The sequence below is a fragment of the Pholcus phalangioides genome, unplaced genomic scaffold (assembly GCF_987345545.1).
Source record: "Pholcus phalangioides strain wild (caught in Gottingen) unplaced genomic scaffold, Ppha-v1.0 ptg000015l_1, whole genome shotgun sequence".
Classification (NCBI taxonomy): domain Eukaryota; kingdom Metazoa; phylum Arthropoda; class Arachnida; order Araneae; family Pholcidae; genus Pholcus; species Pholcus phalangioides.
Genome location: NW_028301608.1, coordinates 4203493 through 4221468, shown reverse-complemented (window position 1 = coordinate 4221468; position 17976 = coordinate 4203493). Strand labels below are relative to the sequence as shown.

General features: G+C 39.3%; 1 protein-coding gene across 1 annotated transcript in view; it reads right to left on the bottom strand.

The window, feature by feature from the left end:
- LOC149075280 (sodium/glucose cotransporter 4-like) overlaps window positions 1–17976 on the bottom strand; it is a 31259-nt gene that overhangs the window by 2503 nt on the left and 10780 nt on the right. The window contains exons 2-13 of the mRNA XM_089242610.1: window positions 17352–17423; window positions 11427–11531; window positions 11196–11255; window positions 10172–10276; window positions 9642–9747; window positions 9074–9154; window positions 4995–5215; window positions 4448–4583; window positions 3707–3814; window positions 2348–2498; window positions 1971–2139; window positions 1570–1791 (exon numbers count right to left, since the gene is read on the bottom strand). Of these exons, the coding sequence (XP_089098736.1) occupies window positions 1570–1791; window positions 1971–2139; window positions 2348–2498; window positions 3707–3814; window positions 4448–4583; window positions 4995–5215; window positions 9074–9154; window positions 9642–9747; window positions 10172–10276; window positions 11196–11255; window positions 11427–11531; window positions 17352–17423 (1536 nt within the window). The remainder of the gene's footprint in view (window positions 1–1569; window positions 1792–1970; window positions 2140–2347; window positions 2499–3706; window positions 3815–4447; window positions 4584–4994; window positions 5216–9073; window positions 9155–9641; window positions 9748–10171; window positions 10277–11195; window positions 11256–11426; window positions 11532–17351; window positions 17424–17976) is intronic.

Here is a 17976-nt window from a genome sequence, read left to right as displayed (position 1 = left end):
AATTTCATGCACCAGTTATTTCACCTGCTATTTTTACACGAGTTCACGGTACGTGAAATACCATCACACATTTGTAAAGGTTTTACTTCTTTCAATGACTTAATTAATTTTACATATCGAATCTGAGCTTGAATTTAGCCTTATATTGTAATTAATAATTATATAGGGTGAATAGCTAATAGCGTGTGCCACATATTGCTGGGAAACCATTGATCCTAAAAGCCTACCTTCAATTACAAAGAGTATCGAAATAGCGTAAGGGCAGTTTGTTGTATCTGGTGTCTTACAATCTGGGCAAATATGCTAACCAATATACCACAAAGACACAACTATTCGTTCCCTTATTGTAACACAGTTGCGTGATGTGCGGAGTATACACATGTTGGGCTTCCTTAACTCAGCGATGGGCCCCCGGTGACAACAGTGAAGAGAATGTGTGTTACAATAAGAAAATGAATAGTTTTGAATTTTGTGTTTGTGGTGTATATTGTTTAATGCGCTTGCTCGGATTACACAAGAGGACCAGACTTCAATTCCCGGCGGAGACAAAAACTTTTCTTTCTAGTCATAAATATCCAGAAAGTCTCTTTGATGTGTCTTTAATATGTTTATGATTTACCAGGTCGTTTCTACTTGTATTCAAGGTCCATTAAGAACTATTCTAATGCGGTGGCACGGGTTTAATTCACGTGACAGAAAAGTTGCAAAGTCTTCAATAAATAACGTATCGTCTCTCAGTCAATCTTGTTCCAATTAAAATTGTTTTTTGAATTAAAAAATTGTGGAACATCAAATGATTGCAGACAGGTGCTATTCCTCATTTTTACTGTGGTGTATCTAGCTTGAATAGATGTACCACACTAGAGCAACCTCAGAAGTTTCAGATTGGTTGATCCCGACAGGGTCAGGGATATTATGTAATCGATTTAGATTAATTGTGCTTGAAAACAGCGCCTACAGAGTGCTGAAAGTTTTTTTCGTTATACTTAAACATTTATTTACCTTTCTCATTGGATTTTACTGTTTAATGACTGTATCGAGCTAAAGCGTCAGAAGTGTTTTAGACCTGGGGTTGGTTGGCTGAAGCTCTGTGTGGAAATTTTGGAATTCGATGAATAAATTCTGGAGTTGCTCAGACCCATGCTACACGTGCACAAATTCGGGGTTAGTGTTACACAATAACTAATGGCAACACAGACTCCTCTTCGGATTTAATTGGGCAGTGAATTACATTACCATAATATCTTTGGTTATTAAGACTATCGATGTGTATGTACTGTAAACACCCATGCTACAAAATATATGGGTTTTCAAGCACCCATAGGCGTAAACTTGTATTCAGCCCATGGGCCTCGAATCACTCCCTCTCCAATATTTGTCATCTCTATTATAATTATTGAAATACTGTGTTTTGAAGCCTCCCTCCCTAAATTTCTAATAACTTTACGCCTATGGGAGCACCTACTACACCACTGCCTCTGATATCACTGCAGTCTAGGTGTAATATACATTTGTAGCTTATAAAAGTGAGATACACACATCCACTACTGTATATGGATATTTACTTACATGGATTATAGGTATGGGCTGCGTTAAAATTGACACTGTGATAGTTACTGCTATAGTTATGAAGAATAAAATAATTCCAAAGTGCAAGTAGTGAACATCAGCTATGATAGATGGGCGAGGATCTGCCTCTTTAGATGAACAAGCTGGAACATGATACGAGAATTCCCAACCGAATCTCACGAGTCCGACGACGAGACCACACATCAATCCCCAGAAAGCACCCTACAGGAAATAAAATATGAGAAATTAGTTAATCCTGAGCATCACGTTGCTTTTTCTCGCATATTTGCTCTCTCTCATATAATATTCATGCACAGGAATTCTCTCGGTATCAAAAGATCATTGATAAAGGCTTGATACAATTTTTATAAGGCAGAGTTTGAAACCTGATGTAAACTGACCTGTTCGTTAACTCGACGACAAAGAATGGCTAAAACATACACAGCACACACTGGAGGAGCCAAGTATGAAGTGACACTTTGGATGTAGTGGAACAGTTGGCTGTTTTGAGCATTTTCGACTATCGGGATCCATATAATACTGATTACTACGAGTACCAAGACGAATACCCTGGAAGGATGAAAAATACATGTAAACGAGTTCAGTTCTGAAATGAGTCATACAAGTTTCACGGTGAAATCTCAACAGGTTTTATTTGATAATATTGAGAAATATTAAAGAATACAACATTTTTTAGAGAAGATGACGTGTATATAAAAACACCCGTGGACAGCAAGTCGCCAAATCAAACGTATTGACGTTTATAATTATTACCTACCTACTGACTATCATCAACTCCATCTCGGAAGCATTTTTCCTAATTCTGGTCCATATGTCCATGGTGAATATCGTGGAGCTGCTGTTAAATATGGATGTTAGAGAACTCATAAGTGCAGCAAGCATCACCGACATCATCAAGCCACGAGCTCCTACGGTGAGAAAATAATAATAGTTTGTAAAATAATTGGGGGACGTATTGAAATTGAAATTTCTATGCAGAAAAGTGTTGATTAGAATAATTTTCATCTCTATTCATTGTACTAAGAAACAGTGGTCTGGTAAGTGTTTTAGAGCTGTAAGTACTGGACTGGACTTGAATTTTACGTAGGAAAGTATGATTTCTGAATTAATTCTGGGGTTGCTCTGATGCGGGATTCGAAATACTGTGGTTGGTCGAACAACCCTAGCTCCAAGGTCATTGCTGAAAAAAAACAACAATTGATATGCCGCGATATCAGAGATTAAAAAAATGATTGATTTTTGTCATTTTTTGTCTTTTCAAAAGTCTAAAATTTTTGGAGTGTAATTTTAGCTCGTAAAAACTGGCAAAAATCAAATATTTCAATCCTAGATATCATCGAATTTTCATTCGATTGTTACGAGCGTAAATATTTTTGATTCAATAGAAAAATACACAAATTTTAATGGATGTCATCTTTTCTACTTGGGCGGGGGGTTCATATATAAGCATTTTAATTTTCACATTTCTTTCAATTGCTATTTTACAGGAGTGCCAAGATCGAAAGATTTTCTTTGGTATGTTATAGGCCAAGAAAGTAACGAGATTTTCTGGATTTTGTTGCCGAGAGGAACTTTTTTGGAAAGAAAAGTTTGTCTCTACCGGGAATCAAACCAACACCACACGAAAGATATTTCTAATGTGGTATTGTAAAAACCTAGGTTCTCTTGCATAACGGGCAAGTGCTCTAACCAATTTATCGGAGGTGCAACTTTTTTTACTCAGTAAACACGCATGGTAGTAGCGTGATGCACTGAGTGGAGACTGTCGCCATCCGGGGTGTACGTATTTGAAGTTAAAAGAGATACTGCAACATCTCCATTCAGTGCGTCATATGCAAGAGAACCCGAGTTTGTGTGATTCCCGATGGAGACAAACAACTTTTCTTTCTGTAGTTCATCTCGGCGCTAATTATCCAGGAAATCTATTTTTCTTTGATATCCCAACTGAATTTTTTTTTCCACAGATATACAGTATTTCCATACTTTAATTTCAGAATGAACCAGAGAATTTTTTTTTCTTCTCTTAGTGAAACCCTCCGTATTGCATGTCTCATTGGGATCAATTTGTATGTGAATAATAAATATTGTGCACACACATGAGACGAAATTATCTTACCTGCAGGCATGAGATTGAGAACGAGAAGTGGATATGCAATGTTTGTACACCCTAATTCGCTTCCGCAAATCCTTTTGCACGACTCACGGTCAGAACAACCTACTTCATCTGCGGAGTAAATAATTACAAAACAATTATTAAAATTTATAAAACTATTAGATGATATAATAATAATGTAGCCAATATTAAAAAAACCGTTGAAGATATGCTTGGTTAGTAAAATTTCAAGTTATCATTAGGCGGGCTTTCCCTTATGATCTATATTATACATACAGGGTGATCCTGAATTCATAGCGCAAACTTTGAGGGGTGATAGAGCTCTTTAGAACATGTTACTTTCTTTTCGTTCATGCTTTAGGTTTGTTGAATCTTTTCCAGTAGCCGCATTTTTACTTAAACATTCCTTAGTAGATACCGTCAATCATCACATGATTTGATCATTATATTCATCACCCCGACTGACAGAAGGGGAACTCCAAAGAGCTTAGATGAAATATCACTTTGATGTTTCTTTCCACGAATTCGAGATAATGGTGGTTGCGTAATCAAATTGGGAAATCAATAACGGTACCTTTAAGACATTTGATAGGAAATCGTTGCTGGTTTGTATGCTGAGATAATTGATCGTCGTTAGCCCAATTCAGTTGCCGATGTTTAATTTGAAGAAGCTTTTTCATCGTATAAACGGCTCAAATCTAAAGTTTACGGGGGGGGGGGGGAATTAATTTTGATAATTCTCACCAGGGAAAAGAACTCTAGCAGCCATTCCTGGAAAGATAAGGAGAAACAAAGGCAAAAGCTTCAGGTATCCGGCCAATATGCATCCACCTTTCGCATGTGAAAGATCTTTGGCAGACAAGACTCGCTGCACTATAACCTTGAAAAAAAAGAACTTACATAGAGTACTTATTGTTACAGAGAGAGAAGCCTTGCATAAAAATATATAAGTATTTGAACACAAGGGTCTTCAACACATTGTCCTCGTACCTTTCTGCTGTGTACGCCTTGTACTGTGTACGTTTCGCCCGGGTACGTCATACCTAGGGCCCAATTTTAACTTAACCCCTTTCCGTATAGGCGTTTGGCACAAATTTGGGCAATTTTGCAGTTTGAGTAACAGAGATAAATCTCAAAAAGTGGTATCAGTATAGGAAGAGAAAGGTGGAAAATAAAGATGACGGGAACACGTTTTCCATTCTTTTGCCTTCTCCAGCCACCCTTTCCCAATATAAAAAAAATATACGTGCAGTAAATATACATAAGGTTCAGTGAGGAGTATATTACATACCTGATCAGAGCACCAGTACCAAACAGACGCGATGGTCAGTCCGAAGATCATGCCCGTCCACGGCAATTCGGGATCGCTAGGTGACCTCAGAAGGCTCATGTAGTTGTCGGGCACCTTGCTGCACGATTCGTTGTTGGCGTTGTATCCGATGAACGTTTCGTTCGGTTGGCTCAGCGGGAAAGACTCTATCAGTTTCTTGTAGCCTCCAACTTTTACGAAACCTTTAATCGAAAAAAAAAAGAGCTAGAGTCGTGTCTAGTTTTATAGCTAGTTTAAGTTTAAAGTTTTCAGTTAGTTTCAAGCTAGTTTTTTAAAGTTTTATAGCTAGAGTCGTAGTTCCCACATCCTGCAGTAGGACCCCTAGGCTGATATCTTTGGCCGACTGCAAACCAGACATTTTACCGGCCCTTCTAAAGAGAATTTATAGCGTGAAAAAAAACAAAAAATGATGAGAATCGTCTCGAGCCCCCGGGCTGGAATTCCCTTGTAGAAGCACATGGCTAGAGTTCTTGACTCGTACATCGACAGAAAATAGCGAAACTAGAAAATGCGGTTTGCGCTAACAGATGGCACCAGGAGCTACGTATCGAAATAAGTATAGATTATATATATAGTCAGGGCTCTCAAATTTTTTCCACCCGAGGCGCCGCTTTCGCTAACCAGCGTTTATCCGCGGCTTCCCAGAGCCGTATAACACGAATTTATTCAAAAACTTTTTGTCAGTGCCGCCGCTCCGCGGCATCCTTGACAAAGTTTGGAGGCGCACCAGGTCACCACGGTGCTCTAAAGTCTTGGATTAGGGAATGAAATTTTTATTGGTGGGAATACCGCCGCGCGAACTTCAGATTGGGAAATGTGAACTTAAAAAGCTAAATCTACTGCAGTGAATCCCGCTTAGTATGACGCATTTTCGTGGTCTAATACTCACCGAGACTTTCCGTTTAAAGCGTTTTACCGTTTACAACCGGGATGCACTGTATATACCAACTTACCGTATCAAATGGTAATAAGATGTAAATGCGATCAATTTTTTTTCTCGGCTAGAGATTTAAGCCTTGACCCCAAAAACTCATATTTCAGACTTCACGTCCAATTAATTCTCTAAGGAAGAAATTTTCATGCTAAAGAGCACCGAAGTGTTACTCAGGGGAAGCTCGAGAACCTTTCAATTGTTGAAACCATGTACTCATTGATAAAGTTTTTTTGAAAACTTCAGAAATATAGAGCAAGGAAAAAGCAATAAGGCATATTTTCAAAACTTATCAAAGCCGCGGCAGCAAGAAATTTGAAAAATTGTTACAACACTCTTATGTGTAGGGCAGTATTTCTCCAAGTGGGCATATTTCTCCCGGGGGGCTGTGGAATTGTCAAGGGCAGGGGTGCATAACCTCTTCGGCCCGCCAAGAAATTTCGTCCGGGGTCTAGGTCAATTCGTCGCGCTCAACTTGTCGCGGGACAATTCGTCGCAGTCAATTTGTCGCAGCGTCAATTCGTCGTGCTACAAACTCGTCGCGGTACAAATTTGTCGCAGGCTCATTTCGTCGCGGTACAAATTTGTCGCAGGCTCATTTCGTCGCGGTACAAATTTGTCGCAGGCTCATTTCGTCGCGGTACAAATTTGTCGCAAGCTCATTTCGTCGCGGTACAAATTTGTCGCAGGCTTATTTCGTCGCGGTACAAATTTTTCGCAAGCTCATTTCATCGCGACAAATTTGAATTGCTTTAAAATTCATATGTTTGTTGTGATCTTATAAATAGGGTAGGTGCTTTAGGCATAAAAAATGGAACTAATTTTTTTTCTCATTTATTGTAAATGTTCCCCCTGCCCATCTGTTTTAATTTTTAACAAATGAAGGAAAGTATTAATTGAAGTCATTCAATTTTTAAAATTTAATTTTAACAATACAAGTGAATTAACAATAAATTTAACAATAAATTTTAACAGTAAATTTAACAATACAAGTGAATTAACATTAACAGACAATGTAAGATTATTATATTCAGAGGTATATTTCCTAGGTGGGGAGGGGGTATGCGGGCTTTATCCCAAGATGACAAGTTCAAGTGAAAGGGCGTGACCAAAATTAAGTAATTGGTGATCAAGAACATGAATTAGAAAGGAAGAAGGAAGGCAAGGTTTGAATAGCCCACAGGTGGGAAAACTATAAATTCGCCTCTGATTATAGCCTACATTTATTAGGATAATTTTAATTTTAAAAACAATTCGTATCGTACATATAAACACTCCACAATATCTAAACCTTTATTTATTTTCAGTGCTTTGAGTATCATTTTATTTACACTTATATACGTGAATATCGCAGTAAAAACCCGATGATGATTTATAGAATAATACGTGATGGTATTTTGAACTACCATAATTTTTTTCTTTTGTTTTAAAGATACGTAGAAGATTTCAATTTATTGCAATTTAAGTTGAATTCAAACAATTTAATTTTAAAAAGTACTACATTATTTTTTGTCATCCGTATAACCTGTATCTCTCTTTAAGATACAACAAAAAACTCAAATAAAGAAAATTAATAATAGGCTAATTCATTTTGAATTGTATTAAAAGTTTTTATAATTTTGGAACATGAATTATGGGGGGAAAACTTTTAAACACACACGTAAACCAACATATCATTTCTACGTTCGGTTTTGCAATATTCGATGTTTATGCCAACAGAAATATGTAAACCGAGCACACCAACCTTGTACCAAAAGCTTAGACGCTAATGAAAACTATGTGAAAATATTCAAACAAGCCACCCAAAGATATGCGACTGATTATAAACATAAGATTAATGGTTATATTATATCTATGCGACTGACCCATAGTCATCTTTTTTATTGGTGATTACATTGCCCTTGTCGGTGCTGATCCTGTAGGCATTATGAAAACTTCATCGAATCGTCATTCATAAAAAGCACTGTACATTTCTACCCTTGATCTGCGCCCAACTCCCTTCGCTGTGAGAAATCCCAACAAAAGCGGGAAGTGCGGCTTATACGGTGAAAATTAAATATTAATTTAATAGAATTATTAATTAATTGAATATTTCAGGTTCTTATGGAGATACTGTAATGGAGCACATAGAAATTTACCGTTAAAGATGGGCTCACTGTAATTTGGGGAATATCATACAAACCGAAATTTTTCCACCTGATATTGAAATTTTATCACAGAAAAAATCAATTATTTAACATTTCAAATTTTTATAACCGAATTTTCAAATATAGTTAAACTTTTATATGCAGTTAAATTTTTAAATGTAATTGATATTGTAATTTTAATTTCGATGACCTTTCTGCATTGACAAAAATTAATTATTTTCAGTTAACTGCGTGTACACTTTTGTTCATGTTTTTATTTCACGTGTAAGACAAAAACCTACATACAAGCTCGCGTGGAACATGTACAGTGAAGAATCGACGGTTCGACGAATTGATTCTGCGCTGTAATATATAAACTAACGTCACGACGAATTGACACGGCGGAAAACTTGTACAGCTACGAATTGACACGGCGGAAAACTTGTACAGCTACGAATTGGAGCTGCAACGAATTTGTATCGAGACGAATTGGAGCTGCGACAAATTTGTACCGCGATGAATTGACACTGCGACAAATTTGTATTGCGACGAATTGACACTGCGACAAATTTGTATCGCGACGAATTGGAGCTGCGACAAATTTGTACCGCGACGAATTGATACTGCGACAAACTTGTACCGCGACGAATTGGCACTGCGACAAACTTGTACCGCGACGAATTGGCACTGCGACAAACTTGTACCGCGACGAATTGGCACTGCGACGAATTTGTACCGCGACAAATTGAGGCGCGACGAGTTGAGCGCGACAAGTTGAGTGCGACAAATTGACCGGCTACGCGGATTGAGCACCCCTGGTTTTGGAAAGAAGCTACGGGTATAATATACCTTATATATATATAGAGCCTTAAGTTGGGGGCGATAAGAGAAGAAAATTCTGAAAAAGAGGGCAATGGAACAAAAAGTTTGGTTAATTATGGTCTAAGGAATTCCGGTAATCAAATACGAATTTTCATACTTACTCAGTATACTAAGAGCTAACGCTCCGATAACCATCAAGATCGTTTGAACGAAATCCGTCCATATCACTGCTGTGAGGCCACCTACAAAAAGTAATACCCAATATCTTTAAATCCTTAAAGTTATTCGAGTTTCAATATACAGTCGACTCTCGATATAACGACCCCCTTCGTGCCGTCGCAAATGGACGTTATATTGGGAGGGTCGTCATATTGGAAGTAAAACACATATGATAGTCGTTCCATGAAAACATTTGGGTCTTATCCTACCGGTCGTTGTAATGGAATGGCCACTGTAACGTGGGGTTATAACGAGCGTTGACTGTATCTTCTAATGATAATTTAAAAAATATCCCGCGCGCGTTTTAACAAATACCGTTGTAGCGAAAAAATCTTGTTTTAGCGAACACTTTTTTAATTCCCCAAATAAGTTCACATAGGATCTATGCAAAAACCTGGAATTCTTTTATAACGAAATTCCGTTATAACGAAGTGATTTCTCCGGTCTCTCTTGGAGTTCGTTATAACGGGATTCGACTATATTTATAGAATAAGCATAACAAGAACTGACCTGCGATCGTGAATATCGCAGATATTGCCAGGAGGATGACGATCGAGGCATACAAGTCCAGCTTCAGCGACTGGTTGATGAAAATTCCGCCGGCGTACAAGTCGGCCTAAAAACAAAAAAAAACATTATCTGTATAAGAAAATCGAAACATGATTCCTCTAAATCGCTCGATTCGAGAAGAAACAACCAAAAAAAAAACCGAAGTTACGTCGTGAAATAGTGACACAAATGCGTTTTCATGACAGATATACAGGGTGTTTCAAAAAGATGAACTGACCCTTGAATGCTGTATTAATAGAGCACACCAAACCACCAATTTTTTTAAATCATAAAATGCTGGTTTAAAATAAAATATTGCACCAGACCAGGGTTGTTTCACTCGCTGCGATTACGTAATTTGCAATTACTCTTACTCATTTTGATTAACGGGTTTTTTCTCTCTCTGTCACATCTGAGTGTTTAGCAACATCTTTTTTTGTTTGTAAATTCACCCCGTGATTACAGAGACTGGACGTTTACAAAATGCTTACCGATATTTTCGTGAAAACGTACAGCAGCAAGGCTAGTACCGAGAGGTAAATCCTAATCCTCTGTCCACCGAATCTCTTCCGTAGGTATTCGGGCATAGTGTATACCTGAAGATTCAAAAAGAGTGAAATCACATGCAGCGGAAACATAATGTACAGTGATATCTCGGCTAACGAAAGACTCGATTTTTTTCGGGTAGCAAATAGTTTTTTCGACGTTTTTCTGCCTCAGCTAACGAATATGACTTCTAACGACCATTTCAACTGATATATGGATGCATGCGCTAACATGAAACATCCCCGTCGTGAGCTTAATTTTTGTGCTGATCAAAATGAAATCCAATGAGTAACTATCGCTTTTTGTTTAGCCAGATTAATTCATTTCCACCTTGGAACGGCGCTTTACAAATGTCACTCTTATTTTCTTTCAGAAAGATTTTAAGCCACTTCATGTGAAATAAATGATTAATCTAAGAGAAAATGCATAAAAGAAAAAGTCCCACACACTTGAATAGTTTCAGTTCATACGGTGAGACTCTTAATACCAAACTGAACAGTCTGGACATTCTAGGAACTTATAGTTTTCCATCTGCATGTGCGTGTAAGAGCTGGGCCGCTGCTAGGAGAGCAACAAACAGGCAGGTCTGTTGCCCTGGGCACCGGACCCCGGGGGGGGGGAAAGCAAATTTCATCTTTTAACACTCCTTCAACATTACAAGGGAGACACCAAAATGCGAGCTTTCCTCCTATAAACTCTTTTTCATCTAATTGTGAAGTTGTTTATCTCAACTTTCGGAAAGTATTTGTATTTTTTACAGTGCTTTATGAAGGTTATCTTCAAATTTTAAGCCGTTTCTGAAACGAATTAAATGATTTTTCACAGAAATCCATGGGAAATTACATTTTGGCTTACGAATTATCTTCGTTAGCCGAGGTATCACTGTATTTTGGAATAATGCGCATTGAATACTATGTGAGTATCAAAATATGAAATCGTATGTGGAAAATAGCGCACACACTCACTTACACCAGAGGCCATGTAAACAGGAACAAAGAACCATCCTAAAATGAGTAGAATGTATATCGCCTGGAATGAAAACGGGAAATGAAAAAATAATGTAATTCATTGAGACCATCCCTAAAAAAATTTCATCTCGTGACTGTTCAATTTTATTTTTTCTTATGGGTATAAGCAGAGTAATTTTGATAGCATTATGGTACAATGAGTAAAGTGATTGATGCACGTGACGATTCTTACGTTCAGCTCGAATCCGGCGATTCCGATCCCGGAACTCGCCCCAGAACCAGCCAGGCCGATGAAGTGACCGCTGCCGATGTTGCTGGCAAAAAGCGAAGCACCAACCTGCGGAAAGAAACACGTAAATTGTAATGTTTCTATCGTACGTACGACTATTTGTTTATACTTTTTATTAACCCTTACAGCGGCAATGACCAGATATCTCGCCTAACATGATACCATGTATTTCAGCAATCGCGAGATATCTCGCTGTCTCAAAACCATCTTATTTCGCAATGCCGAGCACACATACCGTTACAAGTTTAACATATGTTTAATATATGTTTATTTGATAACATATGTTTTCCACCCCCCTCCCCCTGGAAATCTTTCAGATCAACTGCCAGTGGGTTCAGTCAGCCTTTGTTCAAACTTTGGTAACAGAAGGAGGAAAATACGGTGTTTCTTTTGCTTCCCTTCGGAGTAGTACACGAATGCTCGTACAGTATATATAATAGAAAAATATTTTTTAAAAAAGGTATTTCTTTCTTCGCTCCTTATTTTTTATATTAAAAAGGTGGCATTTTACAGAGGGTTCGTTGATTCCCACTGTGTCAGTTATAATGCGGATTTCTCTCTCTCTCTTTCTCTCACACAATTTTCAAAGCCGCTTAAAGGATAAATTACATATCTAAAAAATAAAATCCTCACCAGCACCAGTCTCCCCGATACGCGGTATCCCTCTCACGGGTGCACGTAAAAATTCAACTTAGCGTGGACCACTATCTCTCGATCACTCCGACGTCAAAAACACCATGCATCCCGCTTTTCAAAGTGTGCGTCTACCGTGAGTATTTTTACTGCTGGTGTATGACAGTTAGGCCAGAGATTAGTTGCCAAAAGTTTGAGAACCACCAACGAATACTGTAGAGCGGTCCACGGTTCAGTCACATCACAATCTCTCTCTTAACCACACGCATGTTTTTGTTTCAAAGTTGATTGGTTAGCTAAGCTCGCACGCAACGTCATAACAAATTGGAGGTCATTGATGGTGCAACCTGTTAGGAAGTAATGTTCGTGTATTTTTCGGCAAATTTCCCGATGCTGTGGTGTTGGGAATGAGATGAGTGCTGGAGCATCGGCAGTATTTCCTTTCTTTCATTCTTTTTTTCAAACCGAGCACAACTCAGGTCTATCGCCATGGACCATTAATTTACTATCTAGTGAGTTCTCCCGGAAGTGTAAGTGCGTGCACCTAACACTCTGAGTGCGTATCTAGTGTTGTGTGTATGATTTTCAGTGCTGCCATCTATATTTCAGAAGTTAAGTGTAATGACTGTTGCCGCTGTGGTGGTCGAGTGGTTATAGTGCCAGACTCGTGATGCGAGAATCCGGGTTCGAACCCCACAGTGGTGGTCGGCTGAAGTTGGTTTTCTGTGGTTCCCAACTTCAAGGCGCAAATGCGAGCCGATCTCCCCGTTAAAAGTCTCGCCACAGAGAGCAACAGCCCTACAACGGTAAATCATTCAACCATAACACTTCACTCATAGTTAGTAAAACTGGGGGCAGATGACAGCACTACACATGACAAGCATTACACAGAAACAAACTTTACGTCAGGTTGCGCTACACGTACACGCACATTCCCGCATGTACCGATTCGTTGGGGGGTTCCGCGGGGGGGGGTGCATGTGTGGTGTAGCAGTAGTAGGTAGGGGCTCGGGGATCCATGATGTTCTTAAGTCAGCCGCCTCGTTGGGCAATTTGCCTGTTGTGGCGTTGTATTTGTATTGTATTTGTATTGTATTTGTATTGTATTGTATCTGTACCGTTTGAAGGTCTGTTGCTCTCTGTGGCGAGAATTTTTAACGGGGAGATCAGTCCTCGTTTGCGCTTCGAAGTTGGAAACCACAGGAAACCCAACTTCAGCCGACCACCACTGCGGCGACGGTGAAGATTGAACCAGGGTCCTCGCGATGGGAGTTTGTCACTATGACCACCACACCGGCAAGACCGACCACTGCAGTATTTCCTAGAATAGGATTGAGCACCTTCAGAATTCGTTCAGAAATCAAAATCACTTACCGAGAGAGAAAGCCCAATGCCAATATCAGATATGAATGACGACGCAATGAAATTCACGCGAGGAGCTAATCACCGATTTATTTTAATGACGTTCACATGAAGACGATGTCGACGCGTTGGGAACTCTCTTCTAAAGAAATGAGCCATCTTTCAATTTTTAAGTTCAGATGATGATTCAAAGTGCACAGGGTGTCCCTGTAAGGTATTAACGCGCGGCCTTTATCTCACCAACTGTTCGTAGTAGAGAAATGGTTCCAGTTTAAAAAATGCTCTAAAGGCATTCAAAAATTACTCTGTAGCAGTTCTGAGAGTGAATCGGAGAAAGATTGGGAAGGGACATCATAAACTAACGGACAACGGTCTCAGTGAACAACAATCTCAGTGAATTTTCCACTTAGAAACGTGAAATTTTTTTTTCAACAACTTTTTAATTGGCTTTCTTTAGAACAGGGTGTCCGTGTAAAAATTTGGATTTTTTTTATTTCGTCACATACTGTATTTAAACTGGTGTACATGTCTTTTGAATCCCTTTTGAGCCCATTCCTCTACGACGAGCGGTAGTGATAAAGACCACGTTAGGACTTATGGGACACCCTGTATAATTATACATAGTTATAACGAGTGAACAGAAGAGGGTTCGTGGTTTATCCGCCTGGGGGCTACAAAAATTTTGCTTGGGCTTCATTCTAGTATATAATTTTTCTTGACCACCCATTCTTCAATTTCGCCGACCTGGGCCTCCATAGCCCCCGCCTCTGTAAATACGCCTCTGTTTTTAAGTGATTCTTTCCGTCACTGACATGCTAGAACACTTTCTTGGTCACTGTTTTGGTCGTTCACTCACTTTGTCCCTCGCTCCCTAGGTTACTAATATGCGTGCACACACACTGTAGTCATCACTTAATTGACTTGGTCTTTTGTACTCCTGGTCACTTTTTTTTGGTAGCTCACTGACCTAGTCCCTCGCTCTCTAGGTCACTCTTATGCTCATTCACATTCTCGCACTCTGTTTCGATTACCCATACGCTTGCACCCACATTTAGTCACTCCCTTGATCACTTACATGATTGCAAACTTTCTAGGTTACTTGTTCGGTCATTCATTGACCTAGTCCCTCGCTCTATAGGCAGAGGTGGATTTATGGTTTTACTGATGTGGGCTCAAATTTTGCTGCCTCCCCCTCCCCCATTCTATTAATTTTTTCGACCACTCAATCCTCAAACTTACAGCCAGGGGCTAAACCCGCTAAGCCAACCCCCCCACCCCCACCCTGTAAATACGCTTCCGCGCGCGTGAAAAGTTGACATAATAACACAGTTAAAATACGTAATGTTTTAAGAATTTTATGTAACACTGATAAGGTTTGTTTCCGAGAAGCAAATATACCCACCTCCGCTCGTACTTCGACTCCGGAGATGGGAGCCGGATTCATTCGGAAGCGATTATGCCACAGGATTTGACGAAATCGAGCTGATTATGTGATGTCAACAGTGGATATCATCAATAGTTCTTAGGTTTTAGTTGCGTTGCTTGAGTGTTCGGATCCATCCATCAGATGGAAGGGCTTTCCGGAAATATTTCGAGATGTGGGACACACACACACACACGTGTATACAGAGTCGAACCAAAATAAATTTGGTTCGGATATTAGTTTTTCTGCATGTAATTTTCTGCGTCAGCTTACCTGAGGCGTTTCTGAGGATTGAGGAACCTGGGTCTATGGGCCAAAGCTGCGCATGTATGTGTTGCGAACCTCACATGAAGTATGTTTCTGTGTGTAGTGCTGCCATCTGCCGTCAATTTTTCTAACTATGAGTGAAATGTAGCGATTGAATTATTGTATTGTTGTAGCACTGTCGCTCTCTGTGGAGAGACTTTTTAATGGAGAGATCGCCTCGCATCCACGCAGAGAAGTTAGGAACCACAGGAAACCAACTTCAGCCGACTACAACTGCGGCAACGGTGGGGCCTCATCATCCGTTTCACACCATTTCGATACCTCTGCAGATTTTCTAACGAAATGGGGGTATGCTGGAAGGTGTAATGTGAATTTATTCATTTATATATTTATATTATTTTATTATCATATTATATCATATTATTTATTCTAACAAACACCAGAATGTCTGACGTGTGCGTGTTATGCGTTTGTGCACCATCTATGTTTCAATAAATTTTTTGTACGAATATCGGTTGAAAATAAGACCTTTTGTTTTAAGAGTCTGCTTAATGTTTGTGGGGAGATTTTTTCTTTGATTGAGAAGAAAAAGACTCGTGTTCGCGTGCTTCTGAGTCATAAAATCACAGAAATTTAAATTCATCCGACCAACCACTGCTGTGCCGCCCTCAAGAATACAACTCAGAGAGAGACCAGGAAACATTTATGCATGCACATCAGTTAACCCTTTCGGCGGTTTTCAAAATTTCCCTGATTGGTATCATAACTGCCGTAGTGGAAACCACTAAATCCCCGGCAAAATGCCTCAACTTTTTTCCAAGATTATTTTTTTCCGATTATGTGTTGGTGATAGCGCTGTCCCTCTATAAGACTCGAGAATAATAAAACATCTGTTACCAAACTTTGAATAAAAGCTGACTCCACCCACTAGTAGTTGATCAGACAGGTTTTAGTGGGGAGAGGGAACGAAAATATGTCACACTGCGTAAAAGCACAACTCGGTGTCTGAGCTAGTCATTGTTGAAATAAGAGGATTTTAAGGAGGCGAGATATCTCGTAATTTCCGAAATAAAAGGTATCAAGTTAGGCGAAATATATTCATCTGTGCATATTTTATTGTGTGTGTACATTTTTATTCGGTTTTTTCATTAATGACTTGATTTTTACTTGTTTTATTTTTTGTGTATACGGATATATAATGTATATGTAGACCTATATAAGTATCATCAATGCCACTGTTAGTTGATAGCGGTTGATAAGGGTTAAGCAGTCATGAGAACGTCTCAAACGAGCACCCATACGGCATCGGTGTGGGGTGTCGATCAATACCTCGCGAGCAGTGTTCGCTAATATGCATCTAGATGCGTTTTAGTTTTTTTTTTTTAAATAGAGACATTTCTCTGCTTTTCTTAAAAAAAATGCCCCTCTTTTCACAAAACTTCCTCAAAATTTTAGAGTGGAGTGAAACACGGGGCTCGTAAGAAACTGGTTGAATATGTGTTCTTTGGACGTCTCCGTCTAATCAGCGCTACAAGACCATGAAATGACCCCGGTGTGACAAAAAATGATGCTCATTCTCCTCTCTTCCAAATCTCATAACGTGAGAAATGTTTTCGTGTCTAAAGTGTGATGACGTCGATTCCCCACGCATCTTCGAGTGCATTCATTAAGAGAACAAAAACGAAAAGAGACAGCTGATGGCCGCAATTTTCTGACGAATTTATTAAATTCTGCATACTCGTTGCTTGCGACACATGATGGAAACACAATGAGAAATAGAAACAGAAAAAAAAACCCTAAGAGCAAGTAAGTATCCTCAAGGACAGACACACGAGGGACACATAATCGCTTACGGTATCCGCAGCCGCTGGGACCTTGAAAAAGACACAAATTTCATCACATTTCCCAATAAGAATGACACATTGTGATTTCAACCTGTTTATGGTAAAACACACACAAATATACTTTTTTTCTTTCTTCTTTTCTACATACCAGGCATATATTGACACAGCTGTAATAATCCATCATCTCCATCCCTCCCCATACACTGTCTTCCTCACAAAACGCGCGTTTACAAATATTTAATGAAGCCAGCTGCGTGAAAGTGGTTTGCCCTTTTGAAAAAAAACGTGCGAGGTGCTATATACGTAGATTAACCGATCAATCAATCAATAGGAACTTACGGGTATCCAGTGCATACTGCGGCTGGCGAGGAAGTAACCACCAACGCTGTCTTTGTTACTTCGAATGGACGACTGGAAATGGAAAAAAAGAAAGCCATTACTAATTACTACAATGAAGGGTGACAAAAAACAAGTGCGTACACAAATTTTCTAATGCTCTAACTCAGTGTTTCCCAACCGGTGTGCCCCGGCATCCTAGGGTGCCGCGATATCAGCTATGGGGTGTCGTGAGTTAGTATGGAAATAAATCCAAAAATATTACAGTCCACTTAAGGTCTTAAAATAAAGCAAGTTGAATAAATTACTCTCATGCATGACAGACTTATCGGATAAATCACCATCTATGGTTGCAGTGTCAGCAATGTGAACTTTCGCCTGAGTCTGGCTGTCCCTGTACGGCCCCGTTCAGAGCACACGAGCTCTAAGGAAAGAGGATTCTTTGGCTTTGTAGTCTAGTACGCTCATCCGGCAAGTAAGAGGACGTAGGTTCAATTTACTTCAAAGGCAGTTGGATTGCCTTTCTTAGATTTATCTTCGTATCAGTCAGCTGTCAAAACCTTCGTAATAATAGCAGAGGGTGACATCATCTTCGGATAAGCTGAAAGACTTCATTTTTCAACCTTAT